The following is a 27,285-nucleotide window of genomic DNA, read 5'->3' as shown; positions in this document are numbered from 1 at the left end:
CATCAGAAGCCACGCTGGGGCCACAGTTAGTACAACAAATACAGTCGGCCAGAGCAGACGCACGCAACGAACGCGAGAGATTCATCCCGAGTGTGCTGCGGCGGACGACGTCGAATCTCCGTTTGGCGCCATATTTACTTAGACCAATCCTGAGTCCTTTAACGCTGTGCTGTGCTGTGCGTGTGTCCTGTTCGTGTGCGTGTGTTTGTTTGTGTAATTTCGCGCGCTTTTGTGTCGCCTGGCGGCTGCTGTGGCTGTGCTGTGCTGTGCGCGAGTGTGCGTGCGGGTCAGAAAATTACTGAAATTGAAACTGGAACCCCAGAGCCCGACACCCACCAAAAAAGGATATTTAAAAGGCGTGAGATTTGCGGCCAACTGCTGGACAACTGCCAGTCAACTGAGATAGATCTTAATTAGGCCTTTAATGGCAGTTGGCAGACAACAATAGCTGGCAACTGGCTGCCGGGGTAAGCGTTCAGCCATATGGCCGATATAAATCAATTATAGACACACCTTTGGTAGGTCCTGCACAGCATTCTCAGGTGTGGTTTGCCCTTTGCTCGACGCCATTACATTTCTTAAAGGGACTTTAGTGGAAGGACGGGTTGCTGGGTGAATGTTCGACGTCTAGGGCGCTACGTTGTTTATGGCCACCGTTTTACTGCATGCTGAAATTTTTATACCTCCATCAGCACTTCATTTTTCACAGTTCAGAGTCAAGTTCACGCGTCACCTACCAACCAGCCAGCCAGCCAGCCAGCCAACCCGATAACAATCCATCAACATCCGCGCTGGAGTTGCGTCAGGACCTGGACAATATGCTTTACCGTAACCCAAAAAAAAGCGTTCACAAAATGTTAAATTTTAAAGTATTTAAGCCGTGTTTTTAGCGCCCCTAATTTGCATATTATGATTTAGCTTTTGAATCTACCATTTCTATTATGAAATGGGACTTTGAAAAGTGCCTGTGGGAAGGGGCTTGTCTGTATTCTAGGAATTGTTGTTTCAGTTTTTATTAACGGTCTTTTATTACACTTTTAATTTTGCGCATTCTTCTTTAAGCTGCTTTAGGATGTGGGTTTATATCTTAGACTCTTGTTACTCGAAGCTTCAATGAAACGTAAAATTATATTTGGAAGTGGCAACTTAATGGGACAGATGCCATGGCAGCCAGACAGTATGGCTACAGTTTTGTGGGTCTGTTTATATAAAACGGCAATGAACAAATGATCAAAGCTTTAATGATATTGCCGAAGCGATTGAGAAGCGTTTGAGCACGGCAATCACAACGTTCTTAAGCAATTTTGGCTTTAAATCGTTGATAAATAATTGTAATATTTAAAAAAGTGGGAGCTAAATAAGTTTATGAAATCTCCAATATTTAAACATTCTTTATCGTCTTTGCACTAGTAATCACACGATATTTGTTAACACTTCCCTGACATTAGTCTTTGAGTCTGTTTCAGAGTAACAATTATTAAATTTTTTCTCGATAAAAATAACATACTTTTGGAAACATTCCAAATACCTTTCGCTACTTTTGAACTTTGTGTTAACTTCTAAAAACTTCCTACCAAGTGTAAGTACATTAATTCCAATTTGCTGTGGACAATTTCCCAAGTTTTCGGCTCCCTTCTTATCCCAAGGTTTTGCACTATGATGTACTCTGATGACAAAACTCCAATGTTGTCAGTTCTAACGATGAAGTCTGGCTTCATTTACAAGCTGGACGCCGCGACTTGTGTGCATTTAATCAGTATCGACTTGCAACAGGGCTATGATGCCAATTTGGAAATTCACTTCGATGGCAGTGTCATTGTAGAGGCTTCAGTTAGTGCTAAAAATATCCATGAATCCTTCGACACTCTTGTATGGGGGAACGATTGCATTGCCCTGAAAAGCGAATCATACGCCACGGCCGATGTAATGGGCTACATCGATGGGCACTTTTACGGCGTGGCTGGCCAAGAGTTTATCCCGCTGGAGGAAGTTTTTCAAGAAATAAAGATGCCAGATAATTAAAATTAATAAAATAATTGTGAGGGATCTCTGGCTGACAGAAATCGCAGAGGAGATTCAGGGAAATATTTGAGACAATAAACAGGGAGATGTTTTCAGCACGACTCTCAGTTTGGTTGTAAAAAATATATTTATAAAATAAATGTATATTTATAATGCAGCCTAATAGCTCTGAAAATATATAAATTCAGGAGATAATTACAGATATCTATATATATTTATAAATATTTCTCATAACTATCAAACATATCTGTAATTATATCCAAAGCTCTTTTCAGTCTGTTCATTTGAAATATGCAACTGCAATGGCGTTTTATTCATAATTGAATCAACCCAGTTTGCCATTTCAAATTTGCATTATAGAGCAATATTTCACACTCTCCATCCCTCCCCCCCAACACATATCAATTTTCCTGTTTTGTGGCTACAAAATACGCTTTCAATTATGAAATTCATGGCTAAATCTTTTATTAGCATCTAGCAGTGCACTTTGCATGTTGTGGCAGCTACAAAATGTGGCAAAAGGAGCTGCGGAAATGTTTCCATTCAAACTAGAACACGTTCTTGCAATATTTAATAGAACCGACTTGAGCAGTATTTCCATTTATCCACTCCTACCATTGGCTAAGGTAAAGGCAGAGCCAAAGAGCTAGTGGCCCTCGTAGAAGTTTCTTTTTTTTTCAATTTTCTGCTGGAAGCTTAAGTGAAATCCGGTTAAGACTGAAGTGCAACGAAGAGAGAAACATTCAACCTTAAAGCACAGGCATATTTGTGCCACACACTTGGCCAATTAAAAACAAAAATATGTATAGGGAAGAGAGAGGGCGATTTCCCCAGTCTAATTAAAGGTAAGCCGCTTGCTCGAATCCCTTTGGGACCACAAAACCGACGCTCGAAGCAAATAAATACAGGTTTATGCTGGAAAAACTAATTTTGTTAAGCCATTGATATCGCATTGGGGAAATGGCATGAAAATCAATAAAAGAAAATGCGCGAAAATAAGAAAAATGCCAAAAAAGAGGTTCAAGCATTCATTCATCAATGGTTGCTTATTTGGACAACTACTTCAAGTTGCAGAAGAATAATACGAATAAATAAAGAAGGGGATGCCGATGCAATTGGCATGGCGAAGTTTGGGGGAGCTTGGACGTGACCCAAGAAATGTTTGAAATAAGTTTACGCGTCCTCTAAAGACTTTTGCAGTTTGAAGTTTGATTGCTGTTGTTCGGAAGCAAATCAATCAATTGAAATAAAACGGAAGGGAAATGTAAAAGATTCTCCTCTCAACTGGAACTTTAATGTAAGCACAGTCTGCCCTGCAAACAGCTGAATATTTCATGCATAATAATAAACTGTTCAAAATAGTTCGAAAACTAAACCCCAAACGGATGCCATGATTCAATTATTCAAACGCCTTTTAAGCTGGAACTAAAATGTGACCCTGTATAGCATATCCATAGCCCTTCCATGCCATGCCCGAAAGAATCAATTTCAATTTATTTACTTGTATCCTGTGCAAATAAATAAGTAACCCTAAAAAAGCAAGCATGAAAGTGGCAGCAGCCACATGTTTTCCTCGAGGGAGGGGACACACTCGCTCTCTCTATCTCTCTCTTGCTGTGTAAAAATAAAAGCATCCGTTTAAAAACAAAGCATCCATTAGCACATCAATTAAGGAACCTTATGGCATACATACATATACCACCAGGTTATACATATAGAAGGGCAAATACGAGAGTTCAGCACACGTCTGCACTGTTACACGTACTTTTGCCATATAAAGTACTTGAATGCACACGACGAAAACTGAAGAACGAATCGGTTTGGCATTCCCATTTTCGCATTTTCCATTTCCCATGCCCAGCGCGTGCTGCTCTGACCTGACTGACAATTAGGCCAAACACGAGGAATCACTTGTCCTGACAACACACCAAAGCGACACATGCGTATGCACAAAATGATGTATTCCTTTTTTCTGCAAGCCAACTGAAGTAGGGTCCATGGGACAGTAGGATCCTTGGGTTGAGGAGAGGCACGCAAATTCAACGTAAAATGTGCGCCATCCAAATAATTTAGACAATGGCACTCGTGCGCACACGCCATGCCCAGGAAACGGGATGTGGCATACACCACACACACAGAGGCACTCTCAATCAACAACACACACAAACAACACTCCAACTCAACACATACACAGACACAGAGACAGAGACAGAGACAATACGCAGGAGGCGACAATTTTAGTGCTATTTTCGGGCATCACTTGGCTTTACAGCAGGCCACACACACGCGGCACAGAGCTCGGTAGCGGGACCTCTATTGGGACGGCTGATATGGAAGCCATCACTCGAGCTGCCACGCTGTCCCCACTGGCCCTTACTTGCGCTTACACTGAGCGGAAGAAAACCACAACTGGAAGAAAGTTTGAAACTAGTTTGAGGTTTTTTGTGTGCCTTCAAATAATATTTACAAATGTTTCTGCAGCGTACCTAGACTTGGAGTTGCTTGGAACATTAGCTGATAATAAAGATTATATTTCTCAGTGCATTATATCTTGTGTATCTGCTGTCCGAACATATGTTCTCACTTAGTCTGGGGCTCGTCCTCGGTCCCCAGCAGCTGCACCTTACACTTCACTACAGGCGACAGCAGCACAGCAACGGCACAATGGGAAAACAAACAGAAAAAGCGAAGGAAAAACTTGTATTATTTTGTATAGGTTGTTGTGGGTTTTCCAGCAGCAAAACAAACAAAAAAAAAAAGCTGGAATTGCCCTTTGAAGGTGTAATTGAGTTTGAGCTGAAAGTACGTGCAAGAAATCACCAAAACATCACTGGCAGGATTGTGATCCACTAGAAACTTTGAGCTCATAATCGAGTTGAATGCCATGCAGCCCCAAGTCACTGCCTGAATGGCCCCACACAAAATGGATCTGCATGTATGCACTTTAATTTGCATAACTTTACGCACACATAACATATTGTTCATGCCACGTGGAGTGGAGGATGGGATACGTGCCGTAACCTGTGCGTGGAAGCTAATAAATTGTATCGCAGGCTAAGGCAATTGGCCGCACGGCAAAAGTTTATTTTCCTGTTGCACAAAGTTTTTCGCTCACGAATCCATAGATTGTTGGCGAGTGACTGATGTGAGCCCGTATCGATGGAGATTTTTGTGGCAGTTCTTAGTTGTCATGCTTTTAGGCAAAAACCACTAAAGTTGTGGCAGTTGATGGATGTGGCAAATAAATAGAGAAAGTTTGTTAAGGTTCTGCTTATCTGTGGCATTGAATTAATTTTTAATTAAGATTCAAGATGGAATTCACTGGCAAACTGCTTAAGAATAAATCACGCAATGAAAATCAATTTCAATTCAATTTATATTCATAGAAAGTCAAGTTAATTCCACTTAAATCCATTGCAAAACATTTCCTTGGTTCGAGGCACCTCGAACAACCATTAAAACAAAAGCTCAGATTTCTGTGGAAATTTATCGTCTGCAAATTGCGTTTCTTCTCATTCACGGAAAGCAAATACCGAAGCTCATTAGACGCATACCAGGAGAGGTTCAACCCTCCAGCCAACTACAGAAATGCATCGAGCATAAACGCGCACAGGACTCACCTCCGACGGAGCTTTTGCCCCTTGAAGGAATTGGCAATGCAATTCCCAAATTGCTTTTACTAAGCCTTGGCAGTGTCGACTCTCTGGTGGGTTGTGCCGGGTGTAGGGCAACAATTTATTTATGCCACGAGGCCATGGTTACGCCTTCACCCACACACACTGTACGTGCAGGGACGGTGTACACCTTTTCCCGCTAAAGCTCCTTACACTAATTGCACTAATTGAACGCAATTTATTGTTGCCAAGATAGTGAGCAGTGCAGAAAGGGAGACCATGAAGCAACAAATAACCCAATAGGTGCTTCAAAGACTGCTCCATCTTCCACTCATACTCCTTGCTCCTCCCATTTGCTGCTCCTGCTGGTGACATGCTCCAAGTGGCAGCCATTTGGTTAATATTAAATAAGTACATGCATATTAATTATATGCATAATTACACGACCAGGCGCGACAGCAGCATTTCATGTTTGGTGTTGGGTGTTTTGCCATAATTAAAACGGGCTCTGACATTGCGAATACGTAACGTGACTCAGGCACAAATTTGGGGTGTTCCCACGAGAGGTATTTCCCTTTTGAAACGTGGAAATTGAAACGTGGCAAATTAATCTAATTTTGGGGAGAACATTAAAAGCAAACGAGAGTGCTAATAAAATGTGTTTGAAGTCTTTTGTTGGCGGACTTTTCGGCATTTTCTTTCGAGGGTTTGGAATATTTCTTGGCAGATTCAAACTATACTTTAATACATCCCAAAATGATTATGTTTGTTACTCTCTCATTTATATTCCACTACATTCCCTTCTTTAGTTACTCCAATTAGCGTTTCCCAAAGCCAGAACATCCTTCACCACTTCCTCACGGGTTTTTTGTCCCCCCCCTACGGCATGTGTGTGCGATGGGGACTTCTGATTTCTGCTTCAGACTCAAGTTGATTATGCTTCTGACAGAGTCATTAACAATTTGTGGCTCTGGGATTTGCTGAGATTTGATATGCATTCCTTATGCTGACGACTCGTTTCTCTCCCTCCCTCTTTATTTTCCGGCAGGAGCAGGACGTAGCAGCAGCAGGCAGAACTTGAGGCACCAGAAACAGCACAGACAACAGGAACTGTGGCACAGCCGAAAGCCGATCAGCATCTCACTTGGTGGATGAGTGTTTTATGGTGCTAGAGAGCAGCAATAAGGACAACGGAACAACCTTAGCAACCATCTCAACGGGCCTGGAGGCAGGAAATATCATACACAAGGCGTAAGGAACAAAGCCATTCACCAAGATGGCTGGCGGGGGTAGAACAGCCGGGAAGTACGGTTATTCGGACAACAGTTATTACAGTAGTAAGTGCCTAAAGATAACCCTGATTCAAATCTACAACAATAAAAATTATTTTGCAATGCATAAGGGATAAGCATTCTTGTTAATACTTTTATTATTCGTTTATTAGCATGTTGCTCGCTCTTCCTTTTCCCCTTTTAACCACTGTACATCCGGTAACCAGTCGCCTTGCTTCATTGGGATTACACTTGAAGAAAGAACTTTCATTTGGAATCAAGTTTCTCTTGAAATGTTTTCTGGGTTCCAGGACAGCTTTCGTTTTGGCTTTGCTGCATGCGAAATCGAACTCTTTTGAATTTTTTTATGCGAAACTCCTTTTGTCCTCCTTAAACCTCCTCAAACATTTTTGAATGCATTCAAATTTAGCCATTTTTGGATTCTTTTCATTCTCTTTATGTTGACTTTCTTGATTTTCGCAGTGTGTGAGCAAAAAGCGGCTGGTTGCTCATTGTCTGCCTCGTCGCCCATTTGGCGCGGCTTATGTGTGCCCCACTGGCGTCAACTTGACGTCCCCTTGTTACTCCTCACTCTCAGCACATTTCTTCTTGATGAAGTCCTGCCGCATGCCATACCGTAATCAGTGTTGCACAGCGTGCTCTTTTTTCTTGTATTTATTTATTTGTACTCGCATATTCAAAGCTCATTCTTGCCACATTCTGTCTGTGTCTCGCTTCCTTTTTTTATTACATTTATTTCCTTGCGTTGCGTTGCTCATTCCACATGAATACACGTGGGATGGGCATTTATTTCCTTTATGTGGAGTGTGCGTGTGTGGGGTGTGCGTGTGTGCATAGATGATTTGTTTATGCGTATGTCAGCTGAGGATTTTTGTGTTACTTTTATGGCACAAGCCTCCCCACCAGCATACAATACACGGCGTAGTGTATTATCATTCACGCCTGAATGGGAGTGTGACGAAGGCACAGAGAACATTCTCTGGCAAATCATTCACACACCAACCAACGAAATGTGATTGAAGAAGCTTAGTCCTGTCTTTATCGTGTTTTAATGTAAATGATTCCTTCTCCTTCAGCTGTACCTCAATTATCCGCATTTTAGCAGCGTGAATGATTTCCATTTGGTGGCCACAGCCCAATGTTTGACTTCTTGCTGTGTTTGCATAAACTTTTTCTTGTTTCCTGCGGGCCGCGGCCTCCCCTCGAAATTTGGCCTAAGTAGGTCTGAATGCGCTCTTTACGAGCACACGCCCACCCGCAGGCACCGGCACTCCACCTACAACGCCACCCGCAGGCATCCAACCACTGCCCAGCAGCACTCCTCCCAGCAGCAGCTTATAGGAAGCTTTGAATAAGTTTATCATAGTTTTTGATTGCCACAAATTGTGCGTTATTTATGAGCTTGCTCTCGCTCCTTCGCTGTGTAATCTATATCATTGTGGTGAGGATATTCCACAGCCAGGAACAGGAACAGGACCACAACCACGACCACCTGCTGCGGTGCCATGTATTTGTGTGTGGCTTAGCCCTCAGTGTTGGTAAATGGCATAAAATAAGCATTAAATAAGTTGTCATCGTGGATATATCCCTGGGATAAACCTTCTTCCTCCTGGCTGCGCTTTTGTCCCTGGGGAAATCTAATTGAAAATAAATATTTATGACTTGATTGTTATTGCTGATATTAACGAGTGTTTCGTATACATTTATTATATGAACATTCAGAGGGGCTTACACATGCATTGGATTGTAATTTGATTTGTGTTTAGTTTGGATTGTGTGTGGGGAGGGAAACTCAAGCCGCTGATCCGCTGTGGATTGTGTATGCCAGATTTTTGGCCATACATTTTTCCGTGTACACATTTGTTCAACAAGCAGAGGGGGCCACAGAACCAACGAATATATAAGAATATATTCGTATAATATTAACATTCCAAGTGGCTTAGATATCCTTAGTGGATTTGTTTTTGTTTTTGGCTTTAAGTGTATATGAAATGAGCCAACGAAGAGGTTCACCGCCGCTCCACTTACGCCTGGCATTGAGTTTCTCTTTTGTTAGTGTCTGTGTCTGCGAAATAAATATGAAATATATTTATTTACGAGTTCTTTGCCCAATCGGGGAACTGTGAGGACTCTGGGAAGATGATTTTGCCCCACTGACTGTTCAGCATGAGGATCACAAAGGCCCAAATAGTCGGCAAAATGCCGGCCATTGCCAGATACTTGGTCTTGATGCCAGCATAGCCAGAGATGATGGCATTGGGCGGAGTGCTCACTGGCAGATGGTAGGCCATGCTGATGGCCAGAGACGGCGGCAAAGTCAGCTTCAGGGGATGCATCTTAATGGCCAGAGCCATTTCGCTGAAGATCGGTATGAGTATGTTGCAGATGGCCACATTCGAGCTGAACGCGGTGCAGAATAAGCCAATGAAAATGCACATGCCCTCGACGACGATATTGGGCATCTTGGAGGCAAAGCCCAGCGAGTCGCCCAGCATCTTGGCCATGCCACTGACCTTGCTGCCCTCGGCCAGAGCAAATCCACCGCCTACCAAAAGAGCTAATAAGTAACGAAGGATTAGGATCTACGAAACACTTACCGAGCAGGAAACATAAGCCCCAGGGCGTATTCTTGTGTATGTAGACCCAGGAGAGCAGAGCATCCATGCTTTGACCCGTGAAAGGAGCTGCTTGGAACAGAGTTTTAAAGGATTAAGAAATATTTAGGACAGGTGGCAGATGGACTCACGATTGCCACAACAATACTTGAAGAACTTATACTGTGTGGGCAGTGCGAAAAGCATTATGACGGGCAGCCACACCGGAGGGCCACTGCCTATTTTTCTAATGGAAATAAAAATCCACAAAGGATTAGCCATGCCATAGCTGTAACCCTTGCCCCACAATTACTTACTGTGCATTGAGGAAATCGCCCCAGCCAGGCACAAAGCCCGGCTTGCGTGTGAACAGCAGAACCACCATCAGTATGAAGAGCAGAGTCACTTGTATCTCATGACATGTCATGGGTCCGAGCTCCGCGTGGCGTGCCTTGATGACAGTCTTGACCACATCCTGGCCCATGGTGCCGCGCTTCACCTCTTGGCCCGTCACGCTCTTCCCACGGAACAGACCCATGTGTGTGATTTGCAGTGAAAAATATAGCAGCAGAACATTCACAATGACCACAAGGGGCACGGCATAAGCCATGAAAATGGGAAAATCAATGCTAGTTGCCGATTTGGGAAAACGTCTGCGAGGAGGAATCATTGGGGCATTGATGTGGGAGCAACCACTGGGGAGACATTGCTTACGTGTCGTAGAGACCCTTGAAGGTTAGATTTGTGCCAGTGCCAATCAGTGTGCCACAGCCGCCAATTGTTGAGGCATAGGCAATGCCGAAGTAGAAGGCCATCGATATGGTTGATGGATGTGGCGGATCGCCCTCTTCCATGGGCTCCTCCTCTTGCGTTTTGAACACAGTGAATATATTTTGCTAGGCACCATAAAAGAGTTAAAGAAATAAATTTGTTTATGGCAAAATATTTAAACTTTTGCCTACCGAGTGGAGCTCGCTGAGCACAGCCTTCACAATGGGACACATCATGGCTGTGGCAGCCGAATTGGAGATCCACAGTGAAATGAAACATGTGACCATAACCAAGCCAAAGTGCAGGCTGACCAAAGAGAGAGCGTTAGATCCTGTCAAAAGGATATGCCAATCACTACTTACCGCCGTGGACTGCAACCCACAATGAGTATAGTCTTCATGGCTATGCGCTGATGCAGATTGCTATACTCGATGGCCAAGGCTATGATTAAGCCACCAATAAACATGACCACTGTATCGGAAAAGTACAGTTTGCACACTCTCTCGGAACTCTGCATAAAAGGAGCAAGTCATCAGGTATTAAAGGAGCACAGATCCCCCTCCAACACTCACCAAAATATTGAAGAGGGGCAAGAAAACCACAGGAAAGAGCGAAGTCAAGTAGAGCGGAATCGCTTCAGTGATCCAAAAGAGTGCCATATTGGACACCAGATACATGCATCTAAAAGCCTACAAGTAACATCCTTTAGGCGGTAAATTCACTTCACTACTAGAATGCTGCAACACTTACTGGTTCTTCCTCCAAAATTCCATGGATCAACAATGGCAAAGTGAGCAATGGCATTAGAAGTGACGCCTTGCCCCGCCAATGGAAGCTGCAACATTTTCCCAAGCTCCGTTTAGCTGGAATTTTCTCATTTTCTCCCGGTCTGCTCAATGAATGGTTATTTAATGAAGAAAATACACTTAATGGCAGGCAAGTACTTACTCAGCCATTTTGGCTACACTTCAATTTGTGTTTGTCTGTTTGTTCGGTGCTGTTAGTACTTTTCAATGATTTATTTAAACTGATTGAGAGTTGAAGTTTTGTATGACATTACCATGGCATGCTGAGCAGTTCGGGCCGGCCAGAAGCTGCAACAGAGCGACAGTGTTGTCAACGCACAAGATTAACAGCCCTGTTAGCGGTTTGCTTTGACAGGCTGTGGGAGCTCTGCTGTAACAGTCTGTAAGCGCTCTCGACTACAGCTCGCTGAGTTCTTTGCTTTAACAGCGTGTTAGCGTTCTGCTTTAACAGCCTTTGGCCGCTCTGCTTTAACAGCCTATAAGCGCTCTGCTTTAACAGCATATAGGAACTGTTCCTTAACAGCCTGAAACCGTAGTGTTAGCGATCTCGTTGACAGCTCACTGTTAGCGCTCTGACATTTTATTCCTCGCCTACATTGGTAATCCTTATCGATACTTATTCCCACATCTTTGGAATCCTCTACGTTTTCTCTTCAATTCCCATTAAGAAAACATGCAAAAGGTAGTGTTTAGCAGTATTAATTCCCAAGTTGTGAGCTTCAAATGGTTTATTTTAAGTACAATTTTCGGCAATTCATTTAAATAATCTCATTTCAATCTACATAATAATTTACAGAGCCTGTTCCAAACAATTGTTTAGGTATCATAGAGCGTAAGCTTATCTATAATATGACCCCTGGTCTTGTTTTTGTATTCCTTAGCCCAGTCTGGGAATGATTTCATTTCGGGAATGACGACCATTCCCCAGCTAATGCTATTCACAAATACCAAAAGAAGTCCCCAGAATGTAGGCAATAAGCCAGCTCGCATCTGCAAAAGACAGAGAAAGATCTATAGAGTAAGAGGTTAAAAAGATACCTCAGGACTTACCAAATATTTGGACTTGATGTGTGCATAGCCACAGATGATGGCATTGGGGGGTGTGCTCACGGGTAAGAGGAACACCAAGCTGGTGATCAGACAGGTGGGCAGAGTGAGCAATAGTGGATGTACTTCCATGTGAAATGCCTAAGGAAAGAGCGTAGTTTATCCTTTAACGATTGGGTTTACAGTCAATGCATACTTTTGCTTACCAATTCACAGTAAATTGGCAAGACAATGTTGGCCACCACCACGTTCGAGGTAAAGGCGGAGCAGAACAGGGTGAACATCAATAGAATCAGCAGCACGGATACCAGCGGCATCTTGGAGGCAAAGGACATGCTATTGGCTATGTACTTGGTCACTCCGCTCACTTTGCAGGCCTCGGCCAGAGCAAAGCCTCCACCCAGCAGAAAACAGAGACCCCAGGGGCAGGTGCGATGCAAGAAATCCCACGACAACAGCGAGTCTATGGTTCGAGCGGGAAAAGGAGCTGCAAGGAGGAAACTGTTTAAAGGCAAGACACAAAGAAAGGTCAACATGAAGTACTCACCCTTGCCACAGCAATACTTGAAGAATGTGTACTGAGTGGGCAATGCGAAGAGTAAAATCACACAAAAGCAAACCGTGGAAGATGTACCAACGGGCCTGAAGGAGTGGAGGAGGAGTTTCAAAACCAAGGAAACATTATCATCAAGATTTAACACTTACTTTGCATCGATGAGTGAACTCCAACCCGTAAAGACGCCCGGTTTGCGGGTGAAGAGCAACACAATCATTAGAGTGAATACAATAACCACTTGAATTTCGTGACAACTCATGGGACCCATGCTCTTGAGGCGTTGTCGCAGTACCACCTCCACTTGATCCTTATTGTCGGTGGCCTTCTTCAGAGCCTGCCCCGTCTTGCTGCCCGAACGAAAGAGCGCCATGTGGGTGATCAGCAGGCTGAAGTAGATGCAGATCATGTTCACAATCACCACAAGGGGCACAGTATAGGCCATGAAGAGAGGGAAGCTGACCTCCTCCTTGGATGAGGGAAAGGTACTGTGGGGGAGGGCATAAGAATTGCCGATGGCAAAGCTAATTCCTACTTACTTTTCGTAGATACCCTTAAAGACCAGATTGGTTCCAGTGCCAATTAGCGTGCCACAGCCGCCCACTGTGGCCGAGTAGGCAACGCCAAAGTAGAAGGACATCGCCACCTTCGACAGGTGCGCAGGTCTGTGCCAAAGATCAACTGAGAAGTTAGCAAAAATGTCTGAAAAGTGCATTTGATGCGCCACTCACTCGCCCTCCTCCATGGGCTCCTCCTCTTGGGTCATAAACACATCAAAGATTTTCTCAGATTCCATCTCATTAAGCACCGCCTTGACAATGGGGCACATCATGGCCGTGCCCGCCGAATTCGATATCCAAAGGCTCATAAAAGAGCTGACTAACATGCAGCCACATAGCAAGCTGGAAATTTGGGAGGTTTAAATATTAAAAGAGAGCACTGGCAGGCTCCACTTACCGCCTTGGACTGCAGCCCACAAGAATAATCGTTTTGAGTGCAATTCGTTGATGCAAGTTGCAATATTCAATGGCCAATGCAACGACCAGGCCGCCATAGAACATCACCACAGTGCCGGAAAAGTAGTGCTTGGTCACGTCATCAGAGCTCTAAGGTGCGTGATTGGATTTATAATTATGTCTGCCACTGTTGGCTCGAATACGCACCAAAAAGTTGGCAACTGGCAAAAACATGATGGGAAACAGCGATGTCAAGTAGAGGGGAATGGCCTCGGTTATCCAAAAGATGGCCATAATAACCAACAAATATAAGCAAACAATTTCCTACAAAAATAACCAAACAAAATATCCAAAAAGGTGCATTTGGAGTAGGATTTTGTAGGATACTCACCGGCAAGTCACTAGTGTAGCCATGGATCAGCATGGGTAAGAGTATTATGGGTACTACAACAGTCAATTTTCCTCTCCAATGGAAGCGGCAACATTTTCCCATGCCCCTTCCCGCGGAGATCTTTTCATTGGGCACTGGTCTGGATTTTAGAAATTTTATAAGAGACTAAATATTTTTCCTATTTTTTAAACTCACTCAATTGGTTCAGCCATCTTGTCGTAAATTTACTGAATTATACTGAGAGTCTACAGACTTGAAACGGAATGAAATTCTTGTTTGGTTTGAAGTACTTTAAGAATTTTTTAAAAGACAGAAATGTCATGCCCAACTTCATAGTAATTTCCATTAAAGAAATTACCTTAGTTGCCATTGATTTTCACGTTTTTCGACACAGCCAAACATCGTGAAGTGGCTGGCCTCCCATTCTCACTTGTTAAATATGCCATTATCCTCGCAATTAGGACACCGTCAATCAGCAAGGCAGCACCCACGGCAACAGACAAATTTAAATCGAGAGAGAGAGAGAGAGAGAGGCAACACTTTGATGTCATTTTAATTGATAATTTCCTGTCCACTCCACATCCCATGCCACACCAATGGCAACCCCAAAAAAGACAGACACAATCGGTACATGGCCACGGGGAAGGTCAAATTGAAATTAAAGAAAGCTTTAAGCGAGGAAACCGAGGGGAGCACAAAAAGGTTTCGGCTTCGGTTTCCATCTGCTTGCCAATGAAATTCCTTAATGTTGGCCACAAAGCACACATTTCGAAGCATGTCCTGTCAGTGACAGGACGAGAGCAAACACAAAAGACGCACAAAAGTCCGCCTTTATGTATGTACATAAATATATGTGTGTATGAGTCGGAGATATTACATAACCTTAGATGAATACTGGCTCCATTGATCCGCCTCTTTCTATTCACATAATCTGTCAAATGACTTTATTGACTGCTGGGGACTGTCTGTGGGAAAAAATAGAAAACAATAAACGAAATGTAATACAAATCGGAGAGCAGCAGGACATGTGAGTGTCCTTGAGTGTCAGCAGTCCCCAAAAATTGGTCTCTGGGCTCATCCACTCGTAAATCCGAATAATTTACGCTCGGTTAACTTGTGGGCAGGGTGGTGGGGCAGGCAACCCCTCAGTTTCCATTTTTGGACTCCTCCAATTTGTGTGTGTCAAATGCGTTTTACTTTCTGCTTCCTTTCATGCATTTTGCATATTTCATTCTTTCATAATTCACAGTTTGACAGGCCCAAAAATGAAAGTTATGAACTGGCAGCAGGGCGGGAATATTCCCCTGGGCATATCTATGAATTATTTCACATGCCGCCTGTCTCTCTCACTTGATGGTCTTCCTTTTCAGTTCTTAAGTTTTTGCCCAAAAGTTTTATTGAGCTTTTGATGTTTGAAGCAATTTGGAATTTGTGGTTTGGTTTTGCTCAAATATAAATGGCCAACCAATCTGTAAATGGGCGAGGAACCCCCAGAACTTTGACCGCACTGCAAACTTTTGATAATTATACGATTTTCCATGGAAAGAAGTTATGGGAATGGAGAATGATTACCAACCAATCGAATTCGCTTTAATCATATCAGAAAGGAAATGTTTTTACGCCAAAAAAGTATCTGCGAAAATGTTTAATCGAGAAAATGCAAATAGCCCTTCGGGTTAATCAGATAAAGATAATTACAGAAGACCCGCCAGAGTGGGTCCAGTGTCCTGCGTATCTCATTATCCAGTCAATCGTCTGTGGTTTTATTCATTCTGGTTTCCAATTGAAATAATGCCACTTTTTATTTGCTTTAATTTACACAAATTTCCCTATGGCTAGCCTTCAAAGTGTTATTTATATTGGGTTAAAACAGACGCCAGAAAGTGCTCCATCTTTTGGGTTTCCTTGAGGCTATTTTTTTCCACATTCCTCAAAAGAGTCAACGTTAGCTTGTTGTCTATTAGCACTTCAAATATTGCAATAAATCCCCAAAGGCTTTTGAATTTGATTGCCATGCCAGCAGGTAACGCAGCAGCTCACGGCTGGTCACGGCAGGGAAAAACAATCGAAATGATTGCCAATTTATCAGGGAAAGCGAAATGACCGTGAACCGTGAACCATGGATAGCACTCAACGCCCAGCAGCCAACCAATCAAGTCCATTGACCACACACACGCACACACAAAGTAGATGGGATTTATGGTCAGCCATTGGGCTAATGGGCCACAGGACATTTTGGCTTCGAGTCGGGCGTCTTTGGCATACGAGAAGTCTAATTAACAAATCTGTAGGGCTGCTGCCTCTGCCTGCAAACAAGGCTCTAATTTGTTTGATGTTGTGTGTGCTCTTTGAGCTGAGCGCTCCATCGATTATGTGTTAAATTACGCATGAGGCAAACATCTGGCTCCACACCAAATGGGGCACCGAACAATGAGCCATCTATTTGGCAGGGCCACAAAAAAGAGAGAACCGGCAACGCTGGGGGGCTAAATTGAAATCCGGTTGTGGGGGCATAAGTGTATTATGATAACAAATGGCATTCGTTTAAAGTGAAACACGAAAATCTGGTAATTTATTGATTCCAAATTGCAAATATTTATTTGTACGAATGTTAACCACTGAGGGAAAAGAGCGCAACAATAATTAATTGGTTTGAAATCCAATTAAAATAACATGTTTGAGTAAAACAAAAGCAATGTGGGGAAGTTCTCTGTGGCAGAAGAACAGCTTTAAAGATTTCCAGACATTTATTCTTGCCCAATTATTATGTGCTCAAACATGGCTCTGAAATATTTGTTTGTCTCTCTGCAAACATCTGCTTCCTTTTGTGCATTAATAATCCAAAATCAAATACACGTTCGCATGCATCGTAAAATATTGCAATGGCTTTCAATCTTTATATTACTTTTGGTTTTTATTGCTTATTTTATTTTTTATGTCCTTTGTCGTTTGTTTCTCCATGGGTGCGGTGCATGGCGATTGTCGTCCAGATTGCCTTTGGGCATATGCATGTAAAATGTATGTATGACCATCGTTTATTTTTAACAACAATGCATCTATCATGCTCTGCCCACATTCACTGTTGTCGTGCTGCTCTTTATACTCCTGTTCCTCTCCTGTGGCTTGAATATTCATGTGGGAGCGCTAACAAACCGAATTGTTGATTGACAAACAACAGGAGGAGCAGGAATTCCTTTGCCGCTGCCACCTGACAAGAATAATTGCCTGTAATTTGTCAAAGGTGGCCTCTAAAGCTTTCCCACTTCCGAATCTTTTATCTGTTCTTTGCCATCAGTTGTCTGTTTTATCTGTTTTCGTGTCTTTTTTGGCATTACCCTCCCACGCACCCCACTCACTGCTAATTCTCTGCTAAATCTGTTTGTTTCCTTTCTTTTGCAGGTCACTCCTACAAGAGCATCAACGATGAGATTATTCTGGTCAGCATTATAATGGGCATCACCATACTGGTGCTCATCACCATCGCCCTGTGCTACATTGCGTATGAGAAGTGCCAGAAGAAGCGGGAGTACTACATCAATGCCTAGAGAGGAGGTCTAGAACGTGGGCCTGTCGTGGCTCACTTTTTTCTTTCAGTTGGTATTTACTTTTGCTCCCCACTGTAGCCCGAGCCCGGTGGCAAGCGTAGCGGTGGCATTGCAAGGCTAAATGTCAACACGGTCGGCAACAATGTTGACGTTGACGATTTAGTTGGCCAACAAAAATAACCAAGAGTGGCTTGCATCCTGCTACATAGATACAGATCCCCCTCCACCCATACACACACACACACACACACACACACACACAGAGTCGTCACACACAAATCGGAATGCAGCGGAATTTGTGCTGTTTAAACGTTTCTCCAGTGCTTTTCCTCTGTGCTTTTTCCTTTTTTCTCTTCCTTTTGTTGTTGTTGGTTTTGCAGTTTCTCTGAAGTGGCTGCTGGCAAGGAGCGGGAAGTGCATTGGCACGGCTCTATTATGTTGCCACTGTGCACAGTGGAATTGTGCACATTTGACGTACTTTTCCAAGCAATTGCATTTGTCATTAAGCGAACATTAGCAGGCCGCACAAGAAGGATACATTTGAGTGCATTTTAAGACAAGATTTAACTTGAAAAAATGTTAAATTGAACAATCAACAGTTGGCAAGATAAATAAGTGACTGACTGCAAGTGAAATGTTATGAAAATTGCGGACATTCATCGAAAAAGCTGACCAAACAATTGAAAGGTTTTTCCGCGCTCGGACAACACAATAAATTTCAATTTGTATGCCGCCACACCAAGGCAATTCAATTTAAAATGCAATCCGACTGGATGCCACACCATGCAACAACCTTTTGTGTGTTGCAAAAAAAGAAGATAAACAAATAAAAAGACACACACAGAATGAGCAATGAGAATGAGGATGGTTGAAGAAAGGAAGGCGAAACGAATCTTCTGCAAGTGTTTCTGTGGTTCCCTGTTCGATATTGTAGCTAGCACCAAGAGCGAATGAATGTGTAACGGTACATACATGGTACATATCTATAAACATACATACATGTATGTATGTATGCCAATTTCGAGTATTGACAGCGTGGGGAGCATTTAACCAACCAACGGACAAACAGACAGACAAACAGACAGACAGACACAGCAACTGAGTGACTTTTCTTATGTTCGCATTCGCATTCGTAGTCGTAGTCGCAGTCTCTTTTTGCCTCCACTTTCGTTTTTTGGGGGGAGGGTAGCATTGTAGCTCGAGGCTGTAATAATAAAAACAGCAACTGGGATGCGGGTGCGGGTGCGGGTGCAATGTGCACACGAACAAAGCGTAAAGAAACAATAAAAGGAATCGCATAACAATTCTGGGCGGGAAGCACAGCCAGCGGATTCCGTGTTCGCAGATAAAGGCCCAAAAGAGTTTTGGCCCAGCCATTAAATTAGAGCAAAATGAAACGCTTAAAGAAAAGAAAAACCAGGCCAAAACCCAACTCAACCACAATACGGACAATTCCTGGGGCATAAATTAAAGCTCTCGACAAAGCCCCGAAAATGTATGTCTATCCGTCAATACTCGTATCGTAAACCACACACATTCTGCACTTTGTGTGAGTGTCTGTGGCCGTTGTGTGTGTTTGTTTAGAGTCTTAATGTTAATCAGCTTAGAGGCAACCTTTGGCAACCTCCACCATCAGATGTGTGAAACATTTCGGCATGTTTTCTTTTCGAGCACATCAAGAGGAGGCCGGCCTAAGTAGCACTCGGGAAACGCCTCCTGGAAATGCTTTTAAAAATTAAACAACTGATAAATGACAAAGTTCGTTGGAGCAGAAATTATCGTTTGACAAATTGGCAGGGCCATGATGAGAGCTCATCAATTGGATGGCAACCCGGCACAGCATCCCATCAAGCAGTCACAGGATTAAGGGGGTACACAGGCTGTGCTCGACGACGAAGCCAGACGAATTACTTATGAGTAAGCGAGCACTTCTATTGAAATGGAAAATTACCTCCAAGTTCCTACTTTTATGTGGAAGAATTTTGGTGCTTCAAATGGAGTTCAAGACACAAAGGATTATGTGACGAAAATGACTAGGATTTGTGCTTTATTGTAGTTCCAATTTTGTGAAGGTTAAACGAGCATCAGAATACTTTAACAACTTGATGGCACTTCTACGTCATCCTTAGCTGCAGCCAGACAAAAGAGTTTACTCATCTAACTCGCATTTTGTGGCTTTGGACACAAGTTTACGCTGCTCCTGGCCACAAAAAAATAAAAAACTTTGCCCACCAAACACTAAACAAAAGCCTGACTTGAGACGCAACTTGAGACAGAAAGAGGAGGGAAGAAAACTTTACTAATTACCCGTTAACCAGTTAAAATCCCCTCATAAAAATCCGGACACGCTTCGAGAGCGAACAACAGTAAATTTGATGACAGACATAATAAACGGTGCAACGTCGTGGCGACGTCAGTGGCAGAAAAGATTGGGGCAAGAACACGCGTAAGCACAAAATTTAGAGCACTTGTCGTGACGGAAGGTTTCGGGCACTCAGAATGCATCCTTCTTGTTATCCTTTCGAGGGGAAATGTTAGAGTTAGCTGTGTGCAAAATGAATGACTCGTAGAAAGACTTTTGAACATACTTCGCTCCGGGGTTTCGACTCAACCCACACAGACACACCAAATACAAAGGCAACACACGTAGAAAACCTTTACGTCCATTTTTATAGTTTCCTTTTTAGTAATTGCCACATGACTTGGCCAAAAAAAGAAAAGAACAGAATAGAGAAAGAGGCGAGAAGCGAACGAAAATTAATGAAATTACTTTATTGTAGCTGAAAAAGTTTTGTAAATTGCATTTAATCAATTGCACTTCAAAGCATATAGCGTATAGATATCTATGTAACCAGAATAGATGTGACCACTTATACCTAATAGATTGATTACCTATTAAACTCGTAGATAATTATTATTATTATTCACTCTTTTTTGGCATGAAAAGAGGGACCAAACGTACCACAAACGAATCCAATGCGATGTGTACTTTATTTTGAGATTAGCGGGGGAACACACAAAGATTGTTAATACTATACTGTACGAAATACGATATACTTCATGTACAACATTATAAAATAAAGAGCAAATGTTTATGCATGTTATTCAAAACCCACATTGAAGTTTGTTTTATCTTTCGAATTGCGCGCCACTCGTTTCAGTGTTGTAAAGAGAACGCTGCAAAACCTTTCTATCGATTCAATGTTATCGACTGAAGCCGATCCGAACTTTAAGAGTTCAGAGCTACGGGAGTTGAGTCACGGAATCTTCAATATTGACCTAAGACTCAGCATGATTCACGAATAGACTCGTTTATGAATGAATACTGTGTACTATATAAAAGTAAAGCCTCGCAATCTGATTCCGGATGTCTGTGGCAGCTACTGTCCGCCTCTTATCGATCGTGAAGATAAGCAGCACCGCGTTCATACCATATAAACTGAACAAGTTGGCAAATTAAAAGTATATGAGGATCAGAACTGATCAAAATTACTTCAAATTGGTTGGGGGATTATTTCTTAATGCTTCTCCACGATCCGACCAGCTTTCACTCTCATAAATTCTGGTTTTATTATATATATTTAAAATTTAACTGGATTGTTGGCATCTCTGGGCTGGACATGTATCAAGACACGAATGGCATCGCCATGGCCGTAGCGGAACGTCTCAAAGGCCTTTACCGTCTCCGAGATGTCAAAGTGGTGTGTGACCAGACGCTTGACATTCACTTTGCCCGATGCCACCAGAGCCAGAGCGGCCGAATAGCTGTAAGCGTGATATAAATTGTAATTTTTACATTTGGAACTACGGCGTCGTAGCACTCACGTGTCGCTGTAGCGAACGCCATGTATTTTCGTTTCACTTTCCAGGAAACCCCTAAAATATCGTGCACCGTTACCTACAAAAAGGAGAATGCCACCACAACCTACAAATCCCCAAGAGTGGGCAATGTAATTCGTCCTAGCGCAGTCGAGGACCGCTTGCTCAGGGCTCTGGCCCATGGTTGAACGGACTCTTTTGGCAAGCTGCTCGGCACTCTGTTCCCTGTCCAGCAGCAGTGTGTGTGTGGCGCCCAGCTCCTTGGCCAAATGCAGGCGCTGCTGCTCCAAATCTGTGATCACAATCTCGGCAGCTCCTAAGGCTCGAGCAGCCTTGAGCATGAGGGAATGTTGGAAAATGTTAAACAGATATTCGATTAATTTTTTTACCAAAAGCGATACCAGACCGATTGGTCCTGCGCCCTGGATCAGAACCCTCGATCCCAGGCGAATGTCGCCCACGCGACAGATGTTGACACCCACCGAAAGTGGTTCAATGAGTGCGCCCTCCTCCATGGTGACATGATCTGGGAGTTTGAAGCAAAAGTCCGCTGCGTGCTTGTAAAAGCGCGTGAGGTTGCCGTCGTATGGGGGCGTCGCACAGAACACCATGTTCTCGCAGTGAAATTGCCTGTCCTGCTTGCAGTGATCGCAGTTGCGACAGGGAACGCTCGGTTGAATGGCCACGCGATCGCCCACAGCCAAATGATTAACGGACTTGCCCACCTTGGCCACCACGCCGGCGGCACCGTTCCCGATTATCATGGGCTTGGTCAGATTAAAATTGCCAATATATCCATCAGTAAAATAAAGTAAATCGGATTCGCATACGACGACGCTGTCAATGGCCAGAAGGACCTCTGGGTGTAACAAAAGGAAGATTAGTTTATGAATCGGTAATTTTCAAGCGAAATACTGGCCTACCATCGGTGGCTATTTCTGGAATGGGCCGTTGTTCCTGCGTCGAGGTGAAAAGTAAGTGAATAAACTACGAGACTTCCGATTTCCTCTGAGACTTACCAAACGCAAATCCCCAATGCCATGAAGGACGGCACTCAAGTTATCCGTTGACATGTTTTCCGTAGATGTAACTTTTACCGATCGACTGCACTTTGCGGGCTTCAGAAATTGAATGTGCCGCTCCCCTGGTGACGATGTGGAGCAATTAGAGAACACCCAACCATTATCTTGGGTGTTCTACAGCTGTGTCCATACGACTAGCAGCAGTTGACAAACCATTTTCCTATAGTGTCTTTGATTGTGAGTTTGAACACATAAGGTATTTAAAATCCAACTCGGTTGACTACTTCACATTATGTAAAGCTTTTTATGTGTTTTCATTTGATGCACTTTTGTTTCATGATTTTAATTGAAATAAATTAATACCCGAATTGAGCTTTGCGCGCCTTGCGTTTCAGTGCTGTAATGCGAACATTATGAAACTTACCGATACCGATATTTTTCGGTATTTTTGAGTTTGTTTATGCGTTCATGCTGTCCGGACTTAGCTCAAACCTTATTTTACAAACAATCCAATAAAAAGTAGCCACTAAAGTAAATCAACATTGTAAAAAATTGATTTATCTATCGGATAAAATTACATATTAAGGGCTGAGACTTTTAACCAGCTAGTAATATTAAAGCGAATATAAAAACTGGAGGAATGAATGTCAATCATAAACAGAGGAAGCTTAACGCATTGTGGACCAACTTATGAACCTTTAATATTTTTTAGGCACTTTTCGTGGTGGTCGTTTGATTTGTGAATAAAGAAGAAAGATCGTATCTACAAGAATAATTAACAAAGAGTAGGCACTATGTTCTGCAGTTTAATTCAATGCATTTAACAATTCGATTAAAGTGGGGTTAAGTGGGTTAATTTACTAATATTCCTCGGTATATTTACGGTATATTTCATAGGGTCAGTCACACTGCTGTAAATGTAAATAGACGGAACTTGTTGCAAAAACTTCTTAAAATAGGGTTTTTAAGACTTGCGAGGGACGAAGTTATAGGAGAGCCATTAGCTGGTGAACTTAATGCGCATCAAAATGAATTGTGAAGTGCAGGAACAGCAAAAACTTGAGCCACAGCAGCACCAACAGCAACAGCAACAACAATCGTCGCAGCCCCTGTCCCCACCGCAGCAGCCACAACAGCAGCAGCAACAGCAACAGGAAAGTAGCGACGATGACGACTTGAGCACCACAGAGCGACAAAATTTGGAGTTTGCCAAGAAGCTGGGATACAGCGATCAGTCAATACACTCGGCACTAACACGCCTGGGCTCGGAGGCTAAACAAAATGAGTTGCTGGCGGAGCTTATCAAACTGACGGCAGACGCCCCCCGACCTGCCACAAACAGCAACAGCCACCATAACCATTCCATAACCAGTTCGAGTGCAACACCATCCACGGGCGGAGGATCACTGCGACACATTGTGATCGATGGCAGCAATGTGGCACTGTCGCATGGCAACAATTTAATCTTCTCCTGCCGCGGCATACGCATCTGTGTGGACTGGTTCCGGCAGCGGGGCCACCGCGACATCACCGCCTTTGTGCCCAACTGGCGCAAGGAGATGGCCAACAACAACATCAGCGACCAGGAGCTGCTCTACGAGCTGGAGCATGAGCGGGTGCTGGTCTTCACACCATCGAGGCATCTGGATGGAAAGCGTGTGTCCTGCTACGACGATCGCTTCATCCTCAAGCTGGCCGTGGAGACGGACGGCATTGTGGTGTCCAACGATAACTATAGAGACTTAATCCTGGAGAGCAATGAGTACCGAAAGGTGGTGCAGGAACGTTTGCTCATGTATTCGTTTGTGAATGATATCTTCATGCCGCCCGATGATCCCCTGGGCCGTTCCGGTCCCACCTTGGATCAGTTCCTGTACTCGCAGACGCAGCAGAAAATGGCCGATGCCCAGCAGCTGTGTCCCTACGGCAAGAAGTGCACCTACGGGCAGAAGTGCAAGTTTCGGCATCAGCAGACGTGTCCGCTGCTGCAGCGATTGCCCCTCCAGGCATCGCACAGTGCGCCACTGCACACGAATGGAGGGCAGCCACTGACGAGTGGGCACATTGGGAACAATATAAAGATCAATTCTTTGATCAATCGAGAGCCGTTGGGCCGCACCAAGTCGAATACAATTGAGAAGGTGTCACAGCAGCAGCTGTGCCAGGCATTTACCAGCCAGCTGGAGGTGTCTGAGACGGCCGCGGACAACCAACCGAATCGCCACAAGAAGCTGCAACGCCAACAACCGCCGCCCGCTTATCGTCTACTCGTGCCCACCTACAGTGCTCCCCTGCAGCAGCAGCAACAGCAGCCACAACAGCAGAGCTTTCACCATCATCAGTATCTGACGCGTACTCCGTCCGCTCCAGTGACGGACCAAGGACTAGCCCTACCACTGCCCGCACACAATTTCTCGCACCTGTCCGCCTCCGATTCGCGCATCAACGAGGAGCTGCACGCCACACAGATGCCGCGCGAGGAGCAGCGCCGCCTGCTGCGCTATCACCTGAGCAGCCTCTTTCCGCCGCACCAAGTGCACGCGGTGCTGCAGCTGTATCCGGATGAGACCGACGCCAAGACCATCTGCGCAGCTATAATTAATTTATTTCCGCATAATTAGGCTAAACTTAAGATTCTTAATATAATTAGATCTTTAATTACACTTTTTTATGTTTAATCTTGTAAGATTTGCTTGATTAGATCTACATCTCGATGCCCACAATGTTGGCCGTATCATAGGGCATCAGGCCAGCGACAGAGTCCCTGTTGGAGCCCCGTTTTTGATGCACCACACGATGGTTGCGCAGCTTATACGCCTGCGGGAAGCCCTTGCCGCAAATGTCGCAGCTGCAGAAAGGAGAGAGCGAAAGATGTTAAGTAAGGATTGGTGGTTGCTGGCTAGGTGACTCCACTTACACGTGCGGCTTCTCGCCTGTGTGGATCATCTTGTGGAACTTGAGAGTGTTTGTGTAGGTGAACGTCTTGTGGCACACATCACACTCGTACGGACGCTCATTGGTGTGGATTCTAAGGGCACAAAAAATGCATATTTCACTTGGAACTTTAAAGCTTTCTGTGTGCCAATCCCTTACCTATGATGCTTGTTGCGCGTGGAGAGATCTGCAAAGGCGGCCGGGCAGTAGCTGCACTTGTACGGCCGATTCCCTGTATGCGTATTCATATGACGCGCCAGCTGCTGTGCCTGAGCAAAGCAATAGCCGCAGATTCTGAAAAAGTCAAAACGAAAGTTCCATTTAAAGTTGCAGCCCAGCTAATTCCGCGAACTTCCACTTACTCGCACTCGTGCGGCTTCACGCCCGAATGGACTTTTATGTGCTCGGTGAGGCGACTCTGGGAGGGGTACATATTGCCGCAGATGTCGCAGATGTACTTGAACTCCTTCTTGTCGCCGATGAGGATTTTGTGGCCACCTTTGGTCTTGATGCCATGCTTGCGCATCATGGAATCGCCAATTGTGATGGTCGAGTCGCCCAGGTTGACTGTGTCGCTGTTGCCACGCTTTACTTTCAACGGATTGTTACGCACGCTCGCCCTGGTGGGGGCTGGGGATGTGATCGTTGCCGTGGTGGCTGCCTTGGCGCGGGTGTTGACACGTCGCTTGGCTGCTGGCCCACGCAGTGGTTTACATGGTATGAATTCCTCTTCCGCCGAATTTGTGTCTTCCATCTCGTCCTCGTTGGCGCTCTCCGTCAGCTGATCCTGATCCTGTTCTTGCTCCTGCTCCTGCTCGACATGCTCCAAGTACTCAATGTCCGCCGAGAGGCCAGACAGCGAGTGCTCGACCATCTCCTGCTCCTGTTCCTGCTCGTAGATGCCTTCTGCCACAATGTCGCCATCGCCGTCGAAGGAATCGTAGACATCATACAGCTCCTCGATGATGCCATCCTCCTCGACCTGCTCGCTCTTTACATGCACATTCTCCGCCTTCTCGAGCTCCACCAATATGCCCTCCTCCATGTCGTCGGCAAAGGCCTGCGCCTCGGCCAGCTCGTTGCTGGTTGGCATATTCTCTTCGATTTGCTCATAGTGACCCTCGACGACCTCCTCCTCCTCCTCCTCGTCCGCCACTGGAGCTTCTTGCGCTGCACTCTGCGAATCATCGTCCGCCTTCTGCTCCACCTCGATGGGGCCCACGAACTTTTGGAGGTGCTTGTACGCCTGCTGGCAGGTCTGGCGGAATCTGAACGAAATGTGCAGCACCTTGAGGCACCTCGTGCATATTTTATCCGGAAAGTGATCGAACCTTTTGATCTGCAATGTGGAAATGATCTTAGTTTAGTCTCGGGATGGAATTAAGTCGAGGAATACTTACTGGCACACCGCCACATTTCTTGATCATGTTTGTCACATCCTTCGCTGCATCGTCGCTGAAAATGCTGGACATGGGCTCCTTGGGCTGCGTCAGGCATAGCCGACACACAATCCAGTTTTGTCGCGGTGCAACAGCTGTCGGTTCTGTGTCTCGCATTTTGTTCAATTGTTTTAAAATCAATAAATAAAGCTAAGTTAAAAGAATGCGACGCTAAAAAGAAGAAAAGAGTATGACCGCAGATGTATGGACAAAAAATACCGTCTGACCTACAAAAATTAACCGAAATATACCACCGTAGCATACAACAATTCGTAAAACATTTTTCTCGATTTTAATATTATGATTAATACTACCAGCTGGGATAATCAGCACTAATTATATCGATTCATCAGTAAATTCTCCAAAAGATTGGCTAGTTTTCATGACTTCCTTTAATTGGATGGCTTACAATTTATCTCGGAATGTAGACATGTTCAAAAGAAAATACCAAATACTCCGTTCTAGTATTTAATGCATTTC

The 27,285-nt window shown here is 44.1% G+C and overlaps 6 protein-coding genes across 6 annotated transcripts; 2 read left to right on the top strand and 4 right to left on the bottom strand.

Moving 5' to 3' along the window:
• Positions 1-25: 25 nt before the first annotated feature.
• LOC117896746 lies at positions 26-18,708 on the top strand. Its single transcript, XM_034805212.1, has 3 exons — positions 26-467; positions 6,685-6,973; positions 17,446-18,708. The coding sequence occupies exons 2-3, from the start codon at positions 6,913-6,915 to the stop codon at positions 17,589-17,591; spliced, it is 207 nt and encodes a 68-aa protein (XP_034661103.1). The 5' UTR covers positions 26-467; positions 6,685-6,912; the 3' UTR covers positions 17,592-18,708.
• On the bottom strand, positions 9,022-11,264 carry LOC117896727 (protein I'm not dead yet 2-like). The gene is made up of 10 exons (XM_034805192.1): positions 11,242-11,264; positions 11,044-11,182; positions 10,866-10,982; positions 10,656-10,804; positions 10,485-10,599; positions 10,237-10,418; positions 9,840-10,175; positions 9,675-9,769; positions 9,526-9,612; positions 9,022-9,473 (listed from the first exon to the last, which is right to left on the bottom strand). The coding sequence occupies exons 1-10, from the start codon at positions 11,247-11,249 to the stop codon at positions 9,022-9,024; spliced, it is 1,680 nt and encodes a 559-aa protein (XP_034661083.1). The 5' UTR covers positions 11,250-11,264.
• Positions 11,901-14,347, bottom strand: LOC117896726 (protein I'm not dead yet 2-like). The gene is made up of 11 exons (XM_034805191.1): positions 14,242-14,347; positions 14,047-14,185; positions 13,863-13,979; positions 13,657-13,805; positions 13,431-13,601; positions 13,239-13,364; positions 12,852-13,187; positions 12,694-12,788; positions 12,353-12,633; positions 12,150-12,287; positions 11,901-12,089 (listed from the first exon to the last, which is right to left on the bottom strand). The coding sequence occupies exons 1-11, from the start codon at positions 14,256-14,258 to the stop codon at positions 11,916-11,918; spliced, it is 1,743 nt and encodes a 580-aa protein (XP_034661082.1). The 5' UTR covers positions 14,259-14,347; the 3' UTR covers positions 11,901-11,915.
• A 2,449-nt stretch (positions 18,709-21,157) lies between the features above and the next one.
• Positions 21,158-22,557, bottom strand: LOC117896736 (sorbitol dehydrogenase-like). The gene is made up of 5 exons (XM_034805202.1): positions 22,430-22,557; positions 22,334-22,367; positions 21,800-22,269; positions 21,417-21,742; positions 21,158-21,356 (listed from the first exon to the last, which is right to left on the bottom strand). The coding sequence occupies exons 1-5, from the start codon at positions 22,481-22,483 to the stop codon at positions 21,173-21,175; spliced, it is 1,068 nt and encodes a 355-aa protein (XP_034661093.1). The 5' UTR covers positions 22,484-22,557; the 3' UTR covers positions 21,158-21,172.
• Positions 22,558-23,330: 773 nt separating this feature from the next.
• LOC117896728 (probable ribonuclease ZC3H12C) lies at positions 23,331-25,118 on the top strand. Its single transcript, XM_034805193.1, has one exon. It carries the CDS (start codon positions 23,449-23,451, stop codon positions 25,051-25,053), a length of 1,605 nt encoding a protein of 534 aa, XP_034661084.1. The 5' UTR covers positions 23,331-23,448; the 3' UTR covers positions 25,054-25,118.
• LOC117896729 (zinc finger and SCAN domain-containing protein 31) lies at positions 25,018-26,987 on the bottom strand. The gene is made up of 5 exons (XM_034805194.1): positions 26,767-26,987; positions 25,729-26,705; positions 25,526-25,660; positions 25,350-25,460; positions 25,018-25,280 (listed from the first exon to the last, which is right to left on the bottom strand). Exons 1-5 carry the CDS (start codon positions 26,920-26,922, stop codon positions 25,136-25,138), a joined length of 1,524 nt encoding a protein of 507 aa, XP_034661085.1. The 5' UTR covers positions 26,923-26,987; the 3' UTR covers positions 25,018-25,135.
• Positions 26,988-27,285: the final 298 nt, after the last annotated feature.

This window comes from Drosophila subobscura, chromosome O (genome assembly GCF_008121235.1).
Source record: "Drosophila subobscura isolate 14011-0131.10 chromosome O, UCBerk_Dsub_1.0, whole genome shotgun sequence".
Classification (NCBI taxonomy): Eukaryota; Metazoa; Arthropoda; class Insecta; order Diptera; family Drosophilidae; genus Drosophila; species Drosophila subobscura.
The sequence above is the reverse complement of the archived record's forward strand: the minus strand, read 5'-3'. Positions and strand labels throughout refer to the sequence as shown.

Excerpts from the sequence above, each read along its gene's own strand:
- LOC117896746 (XM_034805212.1), top strand. The coding sequence starts at position 6,913 with ATGGCTGGCGGGGGTAGAACAGCCGGGAAGTACGGTTATTCGGACAAC. Across the intron at positions 6,974-17,445 it reads GGACAACAGTTATTACAGTA|GTCACTCCTACAAGAGCATC; the intron begins GTAAGTGCCTAA and ends TTTCTTTTGCAG.
- LOC117896727 (XM_034805192.1), bottom strand. Across the intron at positions 10,805-10,865 it reads TGCCCCTCTTCAATATTTTG|AGTTCCGAGAGAGTGTGCAA; the intron begins GTGAGTGTTGGA and ends CCTTTTATGCAG. Across the intron at positions 9,474-9,525 it reads GGGCTTATGTTTCCTGCTCG|GCGGTGGATTTGCTCTGGCC; the intron begins GTAAGTGTTTCG and ends CTCTTTTGGTAG.
- LOC117896726 (XM_034805191.1), bottom strand. Across the intron at positions 13,188-13,238 it reads TTTAAGGGTATCTACGAAAA|TACCTTTCCCTCATCCAAGG; the intron begins GTAAGTAGGAAT and ends CCTCCCCCACAG. Across the intron at positions 12,090-12,149 it reads ACATCAAGTCCAAATATTTG|ATGCGAGCTGGCTTATTGCC; the intron begins GTAAGTCCTGAG and ends TGTCTTTTGCAG.
- LOC117896736 (XM_034805202.1), bottom strand. The coding sequence starts at position 22,483 with ATGTCAACGGATAACTTGAGTGCCGTCCTTCATGGCATTGGGGATTTG. Across the intron at positions 22,368-22,429 it reads GCATTGGGGATTTGCGTTTG|GAACAACGGCCCATTCCAGA; the intron begins GTAAGTCTCAGA and ends ACCTCGACGCAG. Across the intron at positions 22,270-22,333 it reads TCCAGAAATAGCCACCGATG|AGGTCCTTCTGGCCATTGAC; the intron begins GTAGGCCAGTAT and ends TGTTACACCCAG.
- LOC117896728 (XM_034805193.1), top strand. The coding sequence starts at position 23,449 with ATGCGCATCAAAATGAATTGTGAAGTGCAGGAACAGCAAAAACTTGAG.
- LOC117896729 (XM_034805194.1), bottom strand. The coding sequence starts at position 26,922 with ATGCGAGACACAGAACCGACAGCTGTTGCACCGCGACAAAACTGGATT. Across the intron at positions 26,706-26,766 it reads AGAAATGTGGCGGTGTGCCA|ATCAAAAGGTTCGATCACTT; the intron begins GTAAGTATTCCT and ends TCCACATTGCAG. Across the intron at positions 25,461-25,525 it reads ACGCGCAACAAGCATCATAG|AATCCACACCAATGAGCGTC; the intron begins GTAAGGGATTGG and ends TTGTGCCCTTAG.